At 40.0% G+C, this 13,210-nt stretch overlaps 1 protein-coding gene across 4 annotated transcripts in view; it reads right to left on the minus strand.

The window, feature by feature from the left end:
• Positions 1 to 603: 603 nt before the first annotated feature.
• The window catches only part of SEMA6A (semaphorin 6A), a 184,038-nt gene continuing 171,431 nt past the window's right edge, over positions 604 to 13,210 (minus strand). For all 4 annotated transcript variants that reach the window (XM_043975815.1, XM_043975816.1, XM_043975814.1 and 1 more), the window contains one exon: positions 604 to 4,777. In XM_043975815.1, the coding sequence (XP_043831750.1) occupies positions 3,585 to 4,777 (1,193 nt within the window). In that variant the 3' untranslated portion in view covers positions 604 to 3,584. The remainder of the gene's footprint in view (positions 4,778 to 13,210) is intronic.

Consider the following 13,210-nt stretch of genomic DNA (forward strand, 5'->3'; position numbering starts at 1 on the left):
TAAATGCTAACAAGAAATAGAACCTGACAGCTTCAGCCTTATTAATATGTAAAAAGGAGTGAATCTACATCTGTGCAATAGTGTCTTGACCTCTTAAATTATCAGGCCCAACATAAATGTTTGATGATGAATAAGCCTATAAAAAGAAAATGTAGAAAAAAAGTAGAGGGCAGCTAAGTGTCTGAGGATTGGGCATCAAGAAGATCTGAATTTAAATCCTGCATTATAATAGCTGTGTGACCTTGGGCAAGTCACATGAACTTTCTTAGCTTCAGTTAAAGGGGCATACTAGTAATAGTTCTTAGCATAGTACCTGGCACAAGCTAGTTGTTGACCATCTCACAAAGTTGTTGTATCAAAGTAAATAATATGTTGAGTGTTTTGAAAAAAACAACACAAAATACATCATCATCATCATTATTACCACCACCAGAATAGGGTTTTAAAATCCAGCTTCATGCTGTGAGCATCAATTTTGGTGGCTAATGCAAAACCATGTAACCAACAGCACATGGCAATTTAGGGTGAGGATGGAGAGAAGGGGAGCCAAATCATACAAAGAAAGCACCAGGTACACAAAAGGTAAGGTAGAACAGTCTGGATTTTGTTTATTACTTTCATTTAATAAAGAACTTTTTCCTTGCCTTTTTTGTCCTTTTTTGTCTTTTCTCTTTTTGTCTTTTTCTTTCCTTTTTTTTTTAACAACATACATTAAGTTGTGAATCAGATGTTAGGGGATGTGGAGGTGGAAGGAAAATTGGTGACATCACAATATTTTTTTTACAACTTTACAAGAAATAGGAGTCTGGATTTGTTGCACCTACCAGTGTATAGCAAGGGTGGAAAAAGGAAAGGCACACTTAGGTTTATGGACCCTCCTCCCCACATATAGCAGGGGGAAAAAGAAAAGAAAAAAAAAGAGGTAAGTGAAGACCCATTGAATACAAATGGGCATTTCAGGGTCAACCTGGTAATTGATCTGATACACATTACCAGGTAAAGAGTTCTCCACTGTGGCAGGTGCAGCAATCTTTCTGGACTGATTTGCTAAGGGACAACCATAAGCATTGCATTACATCTGGTATTCTTTAGTGCCAGGCTCTCTGGAGGTTGCAGGGTGAAATTCCTCCCTTACTCCCCCTCCTTGCTCTCACCTTCCTAGCACCTACATCTTTCAAGAATAATCACAATTCCTGCTTAGGGAACAGAGTTTTTGACTTTAGGAAACATGGACCACAGAATTTGAACAGTCAGTCTATTAAAAAATTATGATAAAAATTATGAAACAGAAGGACATGCACTCACCCTTGTTACACACTTTAGTCTCTAGATCATTTAAATTCTCTAAATATCACCTATATTCTAGCTGACTCAAAATGGTTCATGTCTTTCAAAAAGTTCAAAACAACACAAAACACCTGCAGAACAAACTAGGTTTAAAAAGGGGGAGGGGGAAACCCAAAAGAATCCCCTAAACATATTGTTCATCTGATTTAAATGTAAACAAAAAACCAACACAACAAGAATGTTCACTTTCTATGGTATGTAGACAGTTTTTTTTTCATTTTTATTGACATATTAAACAAAAAAAAAACCTGGACAAATGAAAACTGAGAAAGAAACTGACACACAATGCCCCCCCCTTAAAAAAACCCCACAAGGAAACAAAAAACTAAATTAAAAAAAAAATCCATTGCCTTAAAAGGCTTTTGCATCATCCATTGTGGTTGGCCTTGTACTCCAGGTTATTTATTAATCACAGCAGGGACCAGCCTGCCCAAATGAATTTCCACCTCATTTCATTGTGTACACTGTATGTGTTCACCGGGCAGATGACTGGGGACTCCTCTCAGGCATCAGCCTAAATGCCCAAGTGTGCACATGGCCTGTGGACACGCCAGAAATGATAATGATTACTTTAGTTTCTTCTCTGCTGGCTGAGAATATCACCATATTGAAATGATATGAAAATATTAGGGGGAAGAAGGAGATGTGCAGGAAGAAGGGGGTAACGCCACCCACAACACTGGGGTCCATGCTGGCAGCACAGCCTAAGGGTGGTTTGAATTGGCACAACTAGAAAGGTAATTTGAATTAGAGGGTGTGGTACTGCCCTAGTTTCTCAAGGGATGTGAAATTATTATGATAACCACGACATTCTTCTTCAAAACTGCTTGACTTCAATTTTCTAGAGGGTCTCAGGGGAGGGGAGGAAAATAAATATCTGATTTTTTTTTTCAAAAAGGGGAAAAAAAGTTGAACATACTATAGCTCACAAGGATACACAACTGAGGGTGTAAGGCACAAATTTACATGTGGAAGAAAACAGGCTATTCACAGATGTAATCCCACGAAAAAACCCGTGTGATCAAACCATTAATTTATGCATGGTAACAGCCAGCATATTAATGAGTTTACACCATTTGTATATTTCATTTGCCGTCTCACATGCAAGGTGAAATGAGAGGGCACATCACAAGCTGGGGCCTTCACAGAAAGTATTATCGATTGACACAGCCTTGTTGGCAGCAACATTACACTGACGTGCACTCTTAAAAGTTTCTTGCAGTTGCTTTAGATCTGGGGACATTTCTTTTTCTCTTTCTTTCTTTTATGTGTGTATGTCACAGGTCAGAGACCCAGCCAGAAAAGTAACTGATGGATTTAAATAAATATTCCCCTCTTAATTTTTTTTTCCTTTTAGCTAAGATCAAACAGTCCAAACAAAAAGTTTAGAATCAAGCTCCAACTTATTTACTCAGTGAATTTATTGGAAAAATAAAGTGAACTTAATTACTCCAGTTAATGGGATTCATGTTAAATAGTATAACTTTCAATGGGCTTTTCTGATGAGCTGTTCGTAGGACGATATGTGAAAAAGTCATTTCTTTAAGAAAAGAAAAAGGTGAACAATAAATAATAGGAGTTATTTGCGTTAACGGTCACGTTATTCATTAAAAGAGAAGAGTAGCAGAAATCTATGACATAATAGCCCAACATGGCAATGAACAGGAAGCTGTAACACTGATGGGCATTTCACAGTATCTGCACATAGTAAACTTCTGCCATTGTTAAAGTCTGAGTTAGATTTATCAATGAATTCTTTACTTTTTTTTGTCTTTTTTTATTTCTTTCATGATTCCTTTTTATGGACTTCTGTTGCAAAGGACAGAATGCTATGCTGGTCCGGCAACATCCAATGCAGTCATGGGCGAAATGTCGCAGTCGCTGTTCACCTGTCTCTGTGAGTGTGTGTCTGTGTGTGTGTGTGTGTCTGTGTGTGTATATATGTGCTTTTGGCTCATGTTTGTGATGTTAAGTCTTTTTTGTGAGTCAGAGCTGTTATCAAGTGGAAGGGGCAGGGGAGGATGAGGGGTGAGTCCTGTGGTTGTAAACCTTCACCGAAACACATGGCCCGATTTTAGACAACAATTCCACTTTATCCCAAAGACAAGGACCGGGTCCTCAGCAACACTGCGGCCTTCTTTGTAAGATTGGAACTTATGAGGCAGTTTAGAACATTGGCTGAGAGGGGCCAATTTCGCTTCACTGTTGGTTTACCACCTGTCCCCCTCCCACTGGGATTATGTACATGCGTCATTAGGTTTCATGGATGTGGAAAGGGGGGCGAAAGAAGGTTTGGGAGGTACATCTGGTTTTAGTGAGGGTGTGCGCTTCAGCCCCGACCGTGTCAGTGAGTTGTATGGGTTGAGGCTGGGTTGCCTCGAAACAGTCACTGCCTGGGTGGGCGGGGCACCATGCACCTGTATGGAGTCCACCCTCTGGGGGGCAGGGGGTGGGTTGTCTCCCCTGCCAAAGCTCTGATTTCTAGAAAGGTGGGAGGAATTAGAAGAGTTAGTATTGTTTCTTTTGAGGGTAGCTGCTTGGTGGCTCCTCGTTAGAGAGTTTGTAGGATAGCTCCTCTTATAGTCAACGCCGTAGGAGGAAGAATGCATTTCCAGTCGTTTGCCCAGGCCATTCTGAGATAGTGAGGACCCTGGGGGCCCCAGGGAGGCCTCCCTCTGGGGGACCTTTGGAGGCAGGCTATCCAGGTTCTCCACCAGATTGACCCCATGGTTGGGGCTCTTGCTGCTAAGATGTTCCTTGATGGTTTTGTACTCAAGAGTGGCTGCCTGGTCTTCCAGGGACATCTGTGTCACGTCACTCATTTTTGGCTGGTCCACGTACTCATGTTGATAGCCCTGCTGAGTGATGGGCAGGACCACGACACTGGGGATGTGACTTGGGGAAGCCCGGAGGGGAAGTTCGGTGGGAATCACAGGGGAGGACATTGGGGGCATGTCCTTGGTGCAGGCATTAATGAGGTTTTGATTCCGCTCCCAATCCCGGCTCCCTCGACTGGGCTTCCGCTTCTGTTGGAGAGTCGGGGTAGACTCTGGAGTGGGCAGAGCTGCTAGGTCCAGATGGTGCTGGTCAGCCTTGATGAGTATCTTGGCAGTATTGCTGGGAGTAGCAAGTTTGCCATTGTGCATAAGAGGGGTGAGGATGGCTTCTGGCTTAGGGTCCTTAGACTGTGTGTCCCCAAAGAGGCCGCTGAGCTTGGTCACGCTGCTCATGGAACCCCGGCGTGAGTGCGTCAGCTCTTTCTCCTTCCTCTGTGTGACCGACACATCCTTGCGACGATGGTCACAAATGCAATAAACAATGATGCCTGAGAAGACAGCCCCCATGACAAAAGCCAAGATGACCGCAATGGCCAGGAGGGTGACTGGAACAAGCTGATCGTGGCCTTTAAGATAACTTTCCCGAATCACACCTGCAATAGACATTTTACAAGGCATTACAGAAAGGAAATACACTGACAAGACTTTCTTTTCATAAAATGTAACATGTAGCCTATTAAATAATAACAGTAATTAACAAACAGCTACTTCTGTCTCATCTTCAAAGCAAGGTCTTACAAAACAGTAGTTAATTAGTCCTTACAACACCTCTCGCCAAGTAACAAATAAACTTTGATATCTTGTTTCTGTTATGAAAAGTACATTTCAGGATCTCAAGTCCACACCCTCTCCTTCATTGGAGCATGTGCCATGTTTTAATCTCTAAATTTAATTTCTCCCCTTTCCCCTATCTTCCTTATGTCCTCCTCTTGTTCTCTCTTACACAATCATGGCAACTCCAGAAATGGGAAGCCTTTGAGTAGAGATGACAATTGTTTAATCCACAAATTCCACAGTACATCAAGCTTTCTGACTAGATTTTCTCAGTCATCATCACTGACAAATCTAAGAGCTGAGGTCACACATTTTGTCCCCATCAGGAGGGGAAGCTCTGTTAACATCCCAGGTAACCACGAGTAGGAAAGTGAGCTGTGAACCAGAAGAACATATTGGAAAGTAAAAAGCAAATGTCCACAGATTTCAAGTGTCAATGCTGATTTAATTTATTTAAAGTAAAAAACAAAAAACAAAAAACTATACATATACCCTTAATGCCAGACAGGAAACTCTACTGAATATTTATTCGAGTGAGGCTTTTCCCTTAATACATCTGAAAGAACTTGTAGCAAGAAGACCATTTTGTGGTATTTGCAGTGAGCCTGGAAATGTGTCACGTCCCATTATTGTTTGTAAAACCTGTGTAGTCATAGTGAGTTCCTTTGTTAGAGTTAATCTCTTCAATTTAATAAAAATTATGTGACTGCAACAGTCAATGATCTTACACAACATTAACCAAGATGCTGCATTTCTAAAGAAAGTTCCTTCCTCAGTTTCTGCTTAATCAGGCACCAAGCTGGCAGATGTTGATCAAAATCAAACATGAGGACTTTTCTCCTTTTAAAAACTGAGTGAACAAAAGTGTCACAATTGTCAGTTCACAAAGTGCCTGATGTGGTACTTAAAAAAGTAAAATCCAAAAGACCTCAATTCATATGTCTGGAGAGCCAGGGAACATGAATGCATTAAAGGCATTAACATGCTCTGAGGAAATGTAAACACGGTTCCTATTCTGGAAGAAATAGCAAGATAGAAAATGTACTTTCAAGGACCTCCAGAGACAGAGCTTTCATCTACTAAATCAAATCTTGCTGGAATATGTTTCCAAAATCTTACTGGCAGAAATCAGTGACACCAATTAGGATTATATACATACATATATTAATATTTATACCTAAATCTATATGTATGCAGATATAATCCCATTCCCCACCCCCAATCCACAAAACATTAAATTTTTACTGATAAACTACCCATGCCAAAGGAAAGATCTTAGAGGAAAAATATATCTTTCCAAACAAAGAAGCATGGTGATGTCACAGGTTTTTCTGTTAAAATATTTTGGGGGCAGCAAGGTGGCGCAGTGGATAGAGCACCAGCCCTGGAATCAGGAGTACCTCAGTTCAAATCCGACCTCAGACACTTAACACTTACTAGCTGTGTGACCCTGGGCAAGTCACTTAATCCCAATTGCCTCACTTAAAAAAAAATATTTTGATTATTGTGGAGGAAGGTGACATGAGGGTTGGGACTATTGAAGTTTAAACTGGCCTACTAGCTAAAGGATGACACATCTTGAGAAGAGAGATAAACCCATTAGGCGTGGCTGCTGCCTGATCTTTGCCAGGGGACAGAGATAACTCCTGAAGTCAGGAGCCCTACCTCATTCAAGCTTTCCCCACCCCAAAAGGGAACTTTACACTGTCAGGTGGTGATCACCCCATCTACCATTCTATAAAAGCTTTTGCCTTTCTTCTGTTGGGAGAGATAGGTATCTCAGAGAATCATGTCTCTGAACCATCTCCCCTTGAGGGAAGTCTTTGACTTCTCTATTGGTCCCTTCCTCTAGCGCCCAAATAAAAGAGAGGGTGGAATTCTTTAAAGATGAATACCTAAGGACCCCCACCACCTATTTCCCCAGTGACAAAGGTAAGAGATTGGTAAACTTCCTTTTTAAGAAGAGCTCATTTGCTCTTTCTTCATCCTTTATCCAACCTCCTTCTTCTCACTCTTGGTTGCTGTGGAAATGATTGTCCTGTGACAAAGGCTATGACTTCAGGTAAGGAATAAAGAGTGAAAACAAGATGATCTCTTGAGAACCAAAGATCCTGTGTCTAAACACAAGTCCTTGATAATGAAGGACAACCGCTGCAAAATATCCGTTGGAAAGCAGTATAAAGTTGAGAAATGGAATGATTTCCAAATGTAATGTTTTTTTATAAAAATTTCCAGATTATCATCATCGACTTATAAGGGTAAAGATTGAAAAACAATAACAGTAGGGGACTCCAGCTATAACTCATACCTTTTGTGTGTGGCAGTCTCCCAACAGTAGGGGATCTTGCACTGAAATATATTTTAAAACCTAGGCATCACAAACTGAGCTAATATAGGTAATGGTTTTAAATTTATATTTTCTTGCTGTAATACAGAAACAGGAGCTCTAATTTTCTCTCAGTGCTTTCTACAGGTTGTTAGGGTACTAAAAATGTGCAGTGGCCAAGAATGGCTATTTTTCAGTTTTGTAATGGCCTGATAGTTTCACTGAAGGGAACTCCATTGAACAGTGAATATTTTTTAAGCCAAGTACATTTGTAGGAGAACAGCTAGATGGTGCAGTGGATGGAGTGCCAGGCCTGGAGTCAGGAAGTCTCATCTTTGTGAGTTCAAATCCGGCCTCAGACATTTACTAGCTATGTGACCCTGGGCAAGCCACTTAACTATGTTTGCCTCAGTTTCCCAATTTATAAAATGATCTGAAGGAAAAAGTAAACCACTCTAGTATCCTTAACAAGAAAACTCCAAATGGGATTATGAAGAATTGGAAATGACTGAAAAACAACCGAATAACAAAAATATTTATAGGAGTCCACTCTTCTCAGCATCCAACATCAGTACATAACAAACTATACTTTCACAGCCAGGTGGTCCAGTGAATATAGATTGGACTTCAAGTCAGGAGGACCTAAGTACAAATCTGTTCTTAGACACTTCCTAGCTGTGTGGCCCTAGTTAAATCACTTCTATCTCAGTTATCTTATCTGTAAAATGAGGATAAGAACAGGGTCTAACTCTCAGGTTGATTGTGAGGACAAAATAAGATAACATTTGTAAAGCATTTTTGCACACCTTAAATGCTGTTTTATTCTAAAACTTTTATTTTATTTTTATTTATTTTACTTTTTATTTTATTCTAAATCTAGATTCAATCTAGTACTTGGGGGGGGGCAGGGCAATGAGGGCTAAGTGACTTGCCCAGGGTCACACAGCTAGTAAGTGTCAAGTATCTGAGGTCAGATTTGAACTCAGGTCCTCCTGAATCCAGGGCTGGTGCTTTAATCCACTGCGTCCCCTAGCTGCCCTCAGTCTAGTACTTTATAATGTAAGGAAAAGGAACACAGTATGGATAACAACAGACTGCAATCCAGTCTATTCACTGGTTGATTTGGGGGTGGGTCGTTTAAAATAGAAGTTAAGGAGGGCAAATTTCCTATACTGTTTCCCAACTTTCCTTATATCTCCTAATTCTTTATAAGTCTAAATGTTCTGAGACAGTAGGGCTAGGTTGGCCATTATAAAAAGTTGAAGAAAGTCATAGAGGAGAAATGGTTGATGGTTATTAGCAAACTTGGAGCTAGAATCACAGCTGTTTCATACTTGATCATTTCCTGGTAGCTTTGATGGAGGGTGTGAAGACTGAATACATGATGGTGACAGGATTATGCTTCCTAGTTTCATACCTTGTCCTGCCTAAATGGAGTTGATTATTGAGACAAGGACTGAGACGAGGCTGAGACAGACATGTAAAACACATGTTCTGGTGAAAATAGTGGGATTTGCACTGTAGAATTATCTATTCAGAGCATACCAGAAATGGTACATTTTATAGTGCATAGACTAATATTTCATGGGTTGGTCAGAAAGGTAATTAAGCTGGACACTCAAGGAGTGCAAGGAAAAAAAAGATGAATAGCCCAGGTACTACACTGATACCTAAGCAATGTCAAAAGACCTAGAGGCAGACCTTTAACATTTTTTTTGTTTTTGTTTTTGGTGAGGCAATTGGGGTTAAGTGACTTGCCCAGGGTCACATAGCTAGTAAGTGTCAAGTATCTGAGGCCGGATTTGAACTCAGGTCCTCCTGAATCCAGGGCCAGTGCTCTATCCACCTAGTTGCCCCCAGTGGCCCCCACCTAGCTGCCCCCAGACCTTTAATATTTTGAGTGTATACCTGTAGGAGATCTATGGGAGGACAGGAATAAGAAGTGGACAGGAATACAATGGAAAGCTCTCCAACGCTAGAGGGTGTACCCCTTTCCACTTTCCCCTTCCCCATTGAGATCACAGATCCATTAAGTCAGGGAAATATAAGAATACAACAAAAAAGGAAATATTTAGCAAAGATACCAATTTTAGGTTATTCTAAGTAAGATTCCCTGACAATATTGATGGTGATGGTAGGAAGGTAGGAAGAATTAGTCACAGGAGAAATTATATTTGTAATACATACTACTTGTCTAGGAATTTTGAAATGGATCTCTAAATTAAGTGGTCTATCTTTGGGATGCCTGTAACTCTGGTTCTAAATGTGACAAAAAGAATTCTTTCTTTAACTGCACAATAAACATTCTAATATTGACCTTATCTTTGGGGCAAATTTTTAAAAATTGGCAAATACTCTTTTTTTTTTTTTTTTTGGTGAGGCAATTACGGTCAAGTGACCTGCCCAGGGTCACACAGCCAGCAAGTATCAAGTGTCTGAGGCCAGATCCGAACTCAGGTCCTCCTGACTCCAGGGCCGGCGCTCCATCTACTGCACAACCCAGCTGCCCCAAATACTCTTATTAATTACTAAAAGATAATGAGACCAAACATTTAAAATAATGATAAGAAATCCATCCTTAAAGTAATTCCACATGGGCTCTTGTGACCCTAAAATAGATCATCTGAATGCAAATTACTAGCTAGGCCTGATTCGATCATTAGGAAAAAATTTGTCTAAGACTCAATGTGTTAAGAAGATGGGCACTCAAGTTTTAATGTGATTATTTTCACAGTGTCTGGTTTGTAGTTTCTATGACCCTGCCTCAGGATCAAAGGATCATGGATTTTAGAGCGAGAAGGAATCTTTTAACAAGTCACTAAATACAACCTCTTCATTTGAAAGATAGAGAATCTAAGGCACAGAAAAGGTAAATGATTTGCACGGAGTCACACTGCTATTAAAGACAGGAGGAGGGATTTAAACCAGGTCTTCCTAACTCCAAATGCTTTACCAACTACACTAGGTTGTCACTCTAATATGTATAAGGATATGTTTACTTCTTGCAGTCTTATAGTTCTGAGTGCCCTCCTTCTACTAGGACATTGATCCTTTGCCATTTTTTTGTGTCATACACCCCTTTGACAAAATGGTGAAGCATGTAGCTTGCAAAAATGTTTTGTTGCCTATATTTATAATAGAAAGAAATGCCAAATTTCAGTTAGTGAAGATGAACATGTAAATTTTCCCCATACAATTCAGAAATCTATTCTTTGGGTGGTCCATAGACACCAAGTTAAGAACTAGATCTAGAGAATCTAAGTGAATGAAAATTTCTCGCTAAAATAGATACAAATATACAGAATTTTATGATGATGTGTTCAGTCATTTCAGTCACATCTGATTCCTTGTGACTACATTTGGGGTTTTCCTGGCAGAGATTTTGGAGTGGTTTGCCAATTCAGCTCATTTTACAGATGAGGAAACTGAGGTGAGCAAGGTTAAATGACTTGCCCAGGGTCACACAGCTAGTGTCTGAGGGCAGATTTGAAGTCAGGAAGATGAGTCTTCCTGACTCCAGGCCAGGCACTCTGTCCACTGTGTCATTTAGCTGCCCATATACACATTTTTACATAGCTATATTAGTATTTCAGGCCCTTTTCTCCTTTTTAGGATATTTGTGTATTAGTATTTGTATGTAAAATGTTATGGGGAGAAATGCAAAAAAACACCGCCCCCACCCAAAGGCCTTTGATACTCTAATAACCAAAGCCATGCTCCTGGAACTGGTCAGGTCATTTAGAATTGACTACTAACTTATATGCCTATGTAGTTTTAATTATGTATTAATTTCTTTTGCTTCCAAACAAGCTGAAGTTTTTCCATTTCCCCATTTATATCTTCATAGATAACATTCCATCTAGGCTCAGATGGCCCCATAGTACCTGGCCTCACTGATAGGACCCTCTACAACCCCCCTGACATAAATGAGGAACCTTTCCAATCCCATATTCTCAAAAACCTTCAATCAATTCCTACTCAAAGATCACAACATGGGAATCTGGGAGCAAAGTCAGTAACATGTAGTTCCCTATGGATCTTTGTCTTACAACTCTCCAAAAGGAGGAAGCATCTTTACCACTTTAGATATGGGACTTTTCTGATCCAAAGGGCAAAGCTGAGAAACCAACTTGGGAAGAGTTATCATGCCATGAACCCAATTTAGATGTAGAATTGGAGGACTATAGCACCCCCTCATCTTTCCAGCGGGTGCTAAAGAATATACACTGGTAGATCTCATAGAATACATGCATCTTGAGTGTGTTTTCTCTTTTTCTCCTCTGGTGAGGATGGTTCATGTATAATAATAATCGTTAACATTCATGTCGTACTTACTATGTACCAGGCATTATGCTAAACCCTTTTTGATTATTATTTCATTTGATCCTCACAACAACCCTGGAAGGAAGTTGCTATTATTATCCTAAGTTAAAGTTACAGATGAAGAAACTGAGGCAAACAGAGCTCAAGTGACTTGCCCAGGATCACCCAGCTAGTAAGTGTATGAGGTGGGATTTGTGGTTTTTTTATTTGTTTTTTTTGGTGGGGCAATGAGGATTAAGTGACTTGTCCAAGGTCACACAGCTGGTAAGTGTCAAGTGTCTGAGGCTGGATTTGAACTCAGGTCCTCCTGAATCCAGGGCTGGTGCTTTATCCACTGTGCCACCTAGCTGTCATGAGGTGGGATTTGGACTCAATTCTTCCTGACTACAGGCCCAACACTGTATTCACTTTGCCATCTAGCTGCCTAACCATCACATAGTTAGTCACTTATTTGGAGAGGCATTTGTCACCAAATGTAGGGAATGAAATGGGCAGGAGAAATTGATTGAGTCAGAAAAAAAAGAAATTGATCAAATCTCCTTTTCATTTTAAAACTCCTTAAACTTACATAGACAGCCCTTTTTATAACTATTGTGGCTAATGACACTGATTTGTTAACCTAGACAGTTTAGAAGTCTTCAAGAAGTTAGAGGCAGCATTTCCTGAAAGTGATTTGATGGACTCAAAGAATTCAAGTTGATGTGTGTGTGTGTGTGTGTACATGACTAATGTGAGAATGTATTTAGCTTGACTATACATGTTTGTAACAATGGTTTTAATTTTCATTCTTTCTCAGTTGGTAGGGGTGGGGGAGGAAGGTAGAAGGGAGACAGTGCAAATTTGAAAATAAAATAAAATAAAATTTAAAGAGGAAAAAGCTGTTAGAGGTTTCTAAATGGCAGGCACAATGCTTAGGGTGCTGGATTAGGAGCCACAAAGACCTGTGTTCAAATTTTGCATCAGACACTTAGTAGGTGTGTAATCTTGGGTAGGTCACTTATCCTTTGTCAGTCTCACCTCTAAAGAGAGGGATAAAACACACCGAGTAAATGAGATAATGCGTAAAGTATTTCACACATATTAAAGTAAAATATCAGTGCTAGCTCTTATTATAAGTTTTTGTTTCTGCATCACTATATCTGCTTTCTTGGAGCTACTGAGAAGGAAGAATACATGAGGATCTGCTCCTCAGCTTTGGTGACCTAGAATACAATCCACTGTCATCTTCCAAGTTTGCTACTTTCACAAATTGAAAATGGGATGTTGTTAATCAATTCTTTCCCTCTAAAAAAAAAAAAGTATTTTGCAGGGCAGCTAGGTGGTGCAGTGGATAAAGCACCAGCCCTGGATTCAGGAAGACCTGAGTTCAAATCAGGCCTCAGACACTTGACACTTACTAGCTGTGTGACCCTAGGCAAGACACTTAACCTTCTTTGCCCTGCCCTCCCCCCCCCAAAAAAAGTATTTTGCATTAATTTGTTAACCACTAGTGATTTCTCACAATGCTCTGATGTAGTGAACGGTTTGTTTTTTCCATTTTACAGTTGTAGAACTTGGAGTATGCAATAATTCAGAGATATTTTTTGGACTGATTAAGAATATA

The sequence above is a fragment of the Dromiciops gliroides genome, chromosome 1 (genome assembly GCF_019393635.1).
Source record: "Dromiciops gliroides isolate mDroGli1 chromosome 1, mDroGli1.pri, whole genome shotgun sequence".
In the NCBI taxonomy this organism is placed as follows: Eukaryota; Metazoa; Chordata; class Mammalia; order Microbiotheria; family Microbiotheriidae; genus Dromiciops; species Dromiciops gliroides.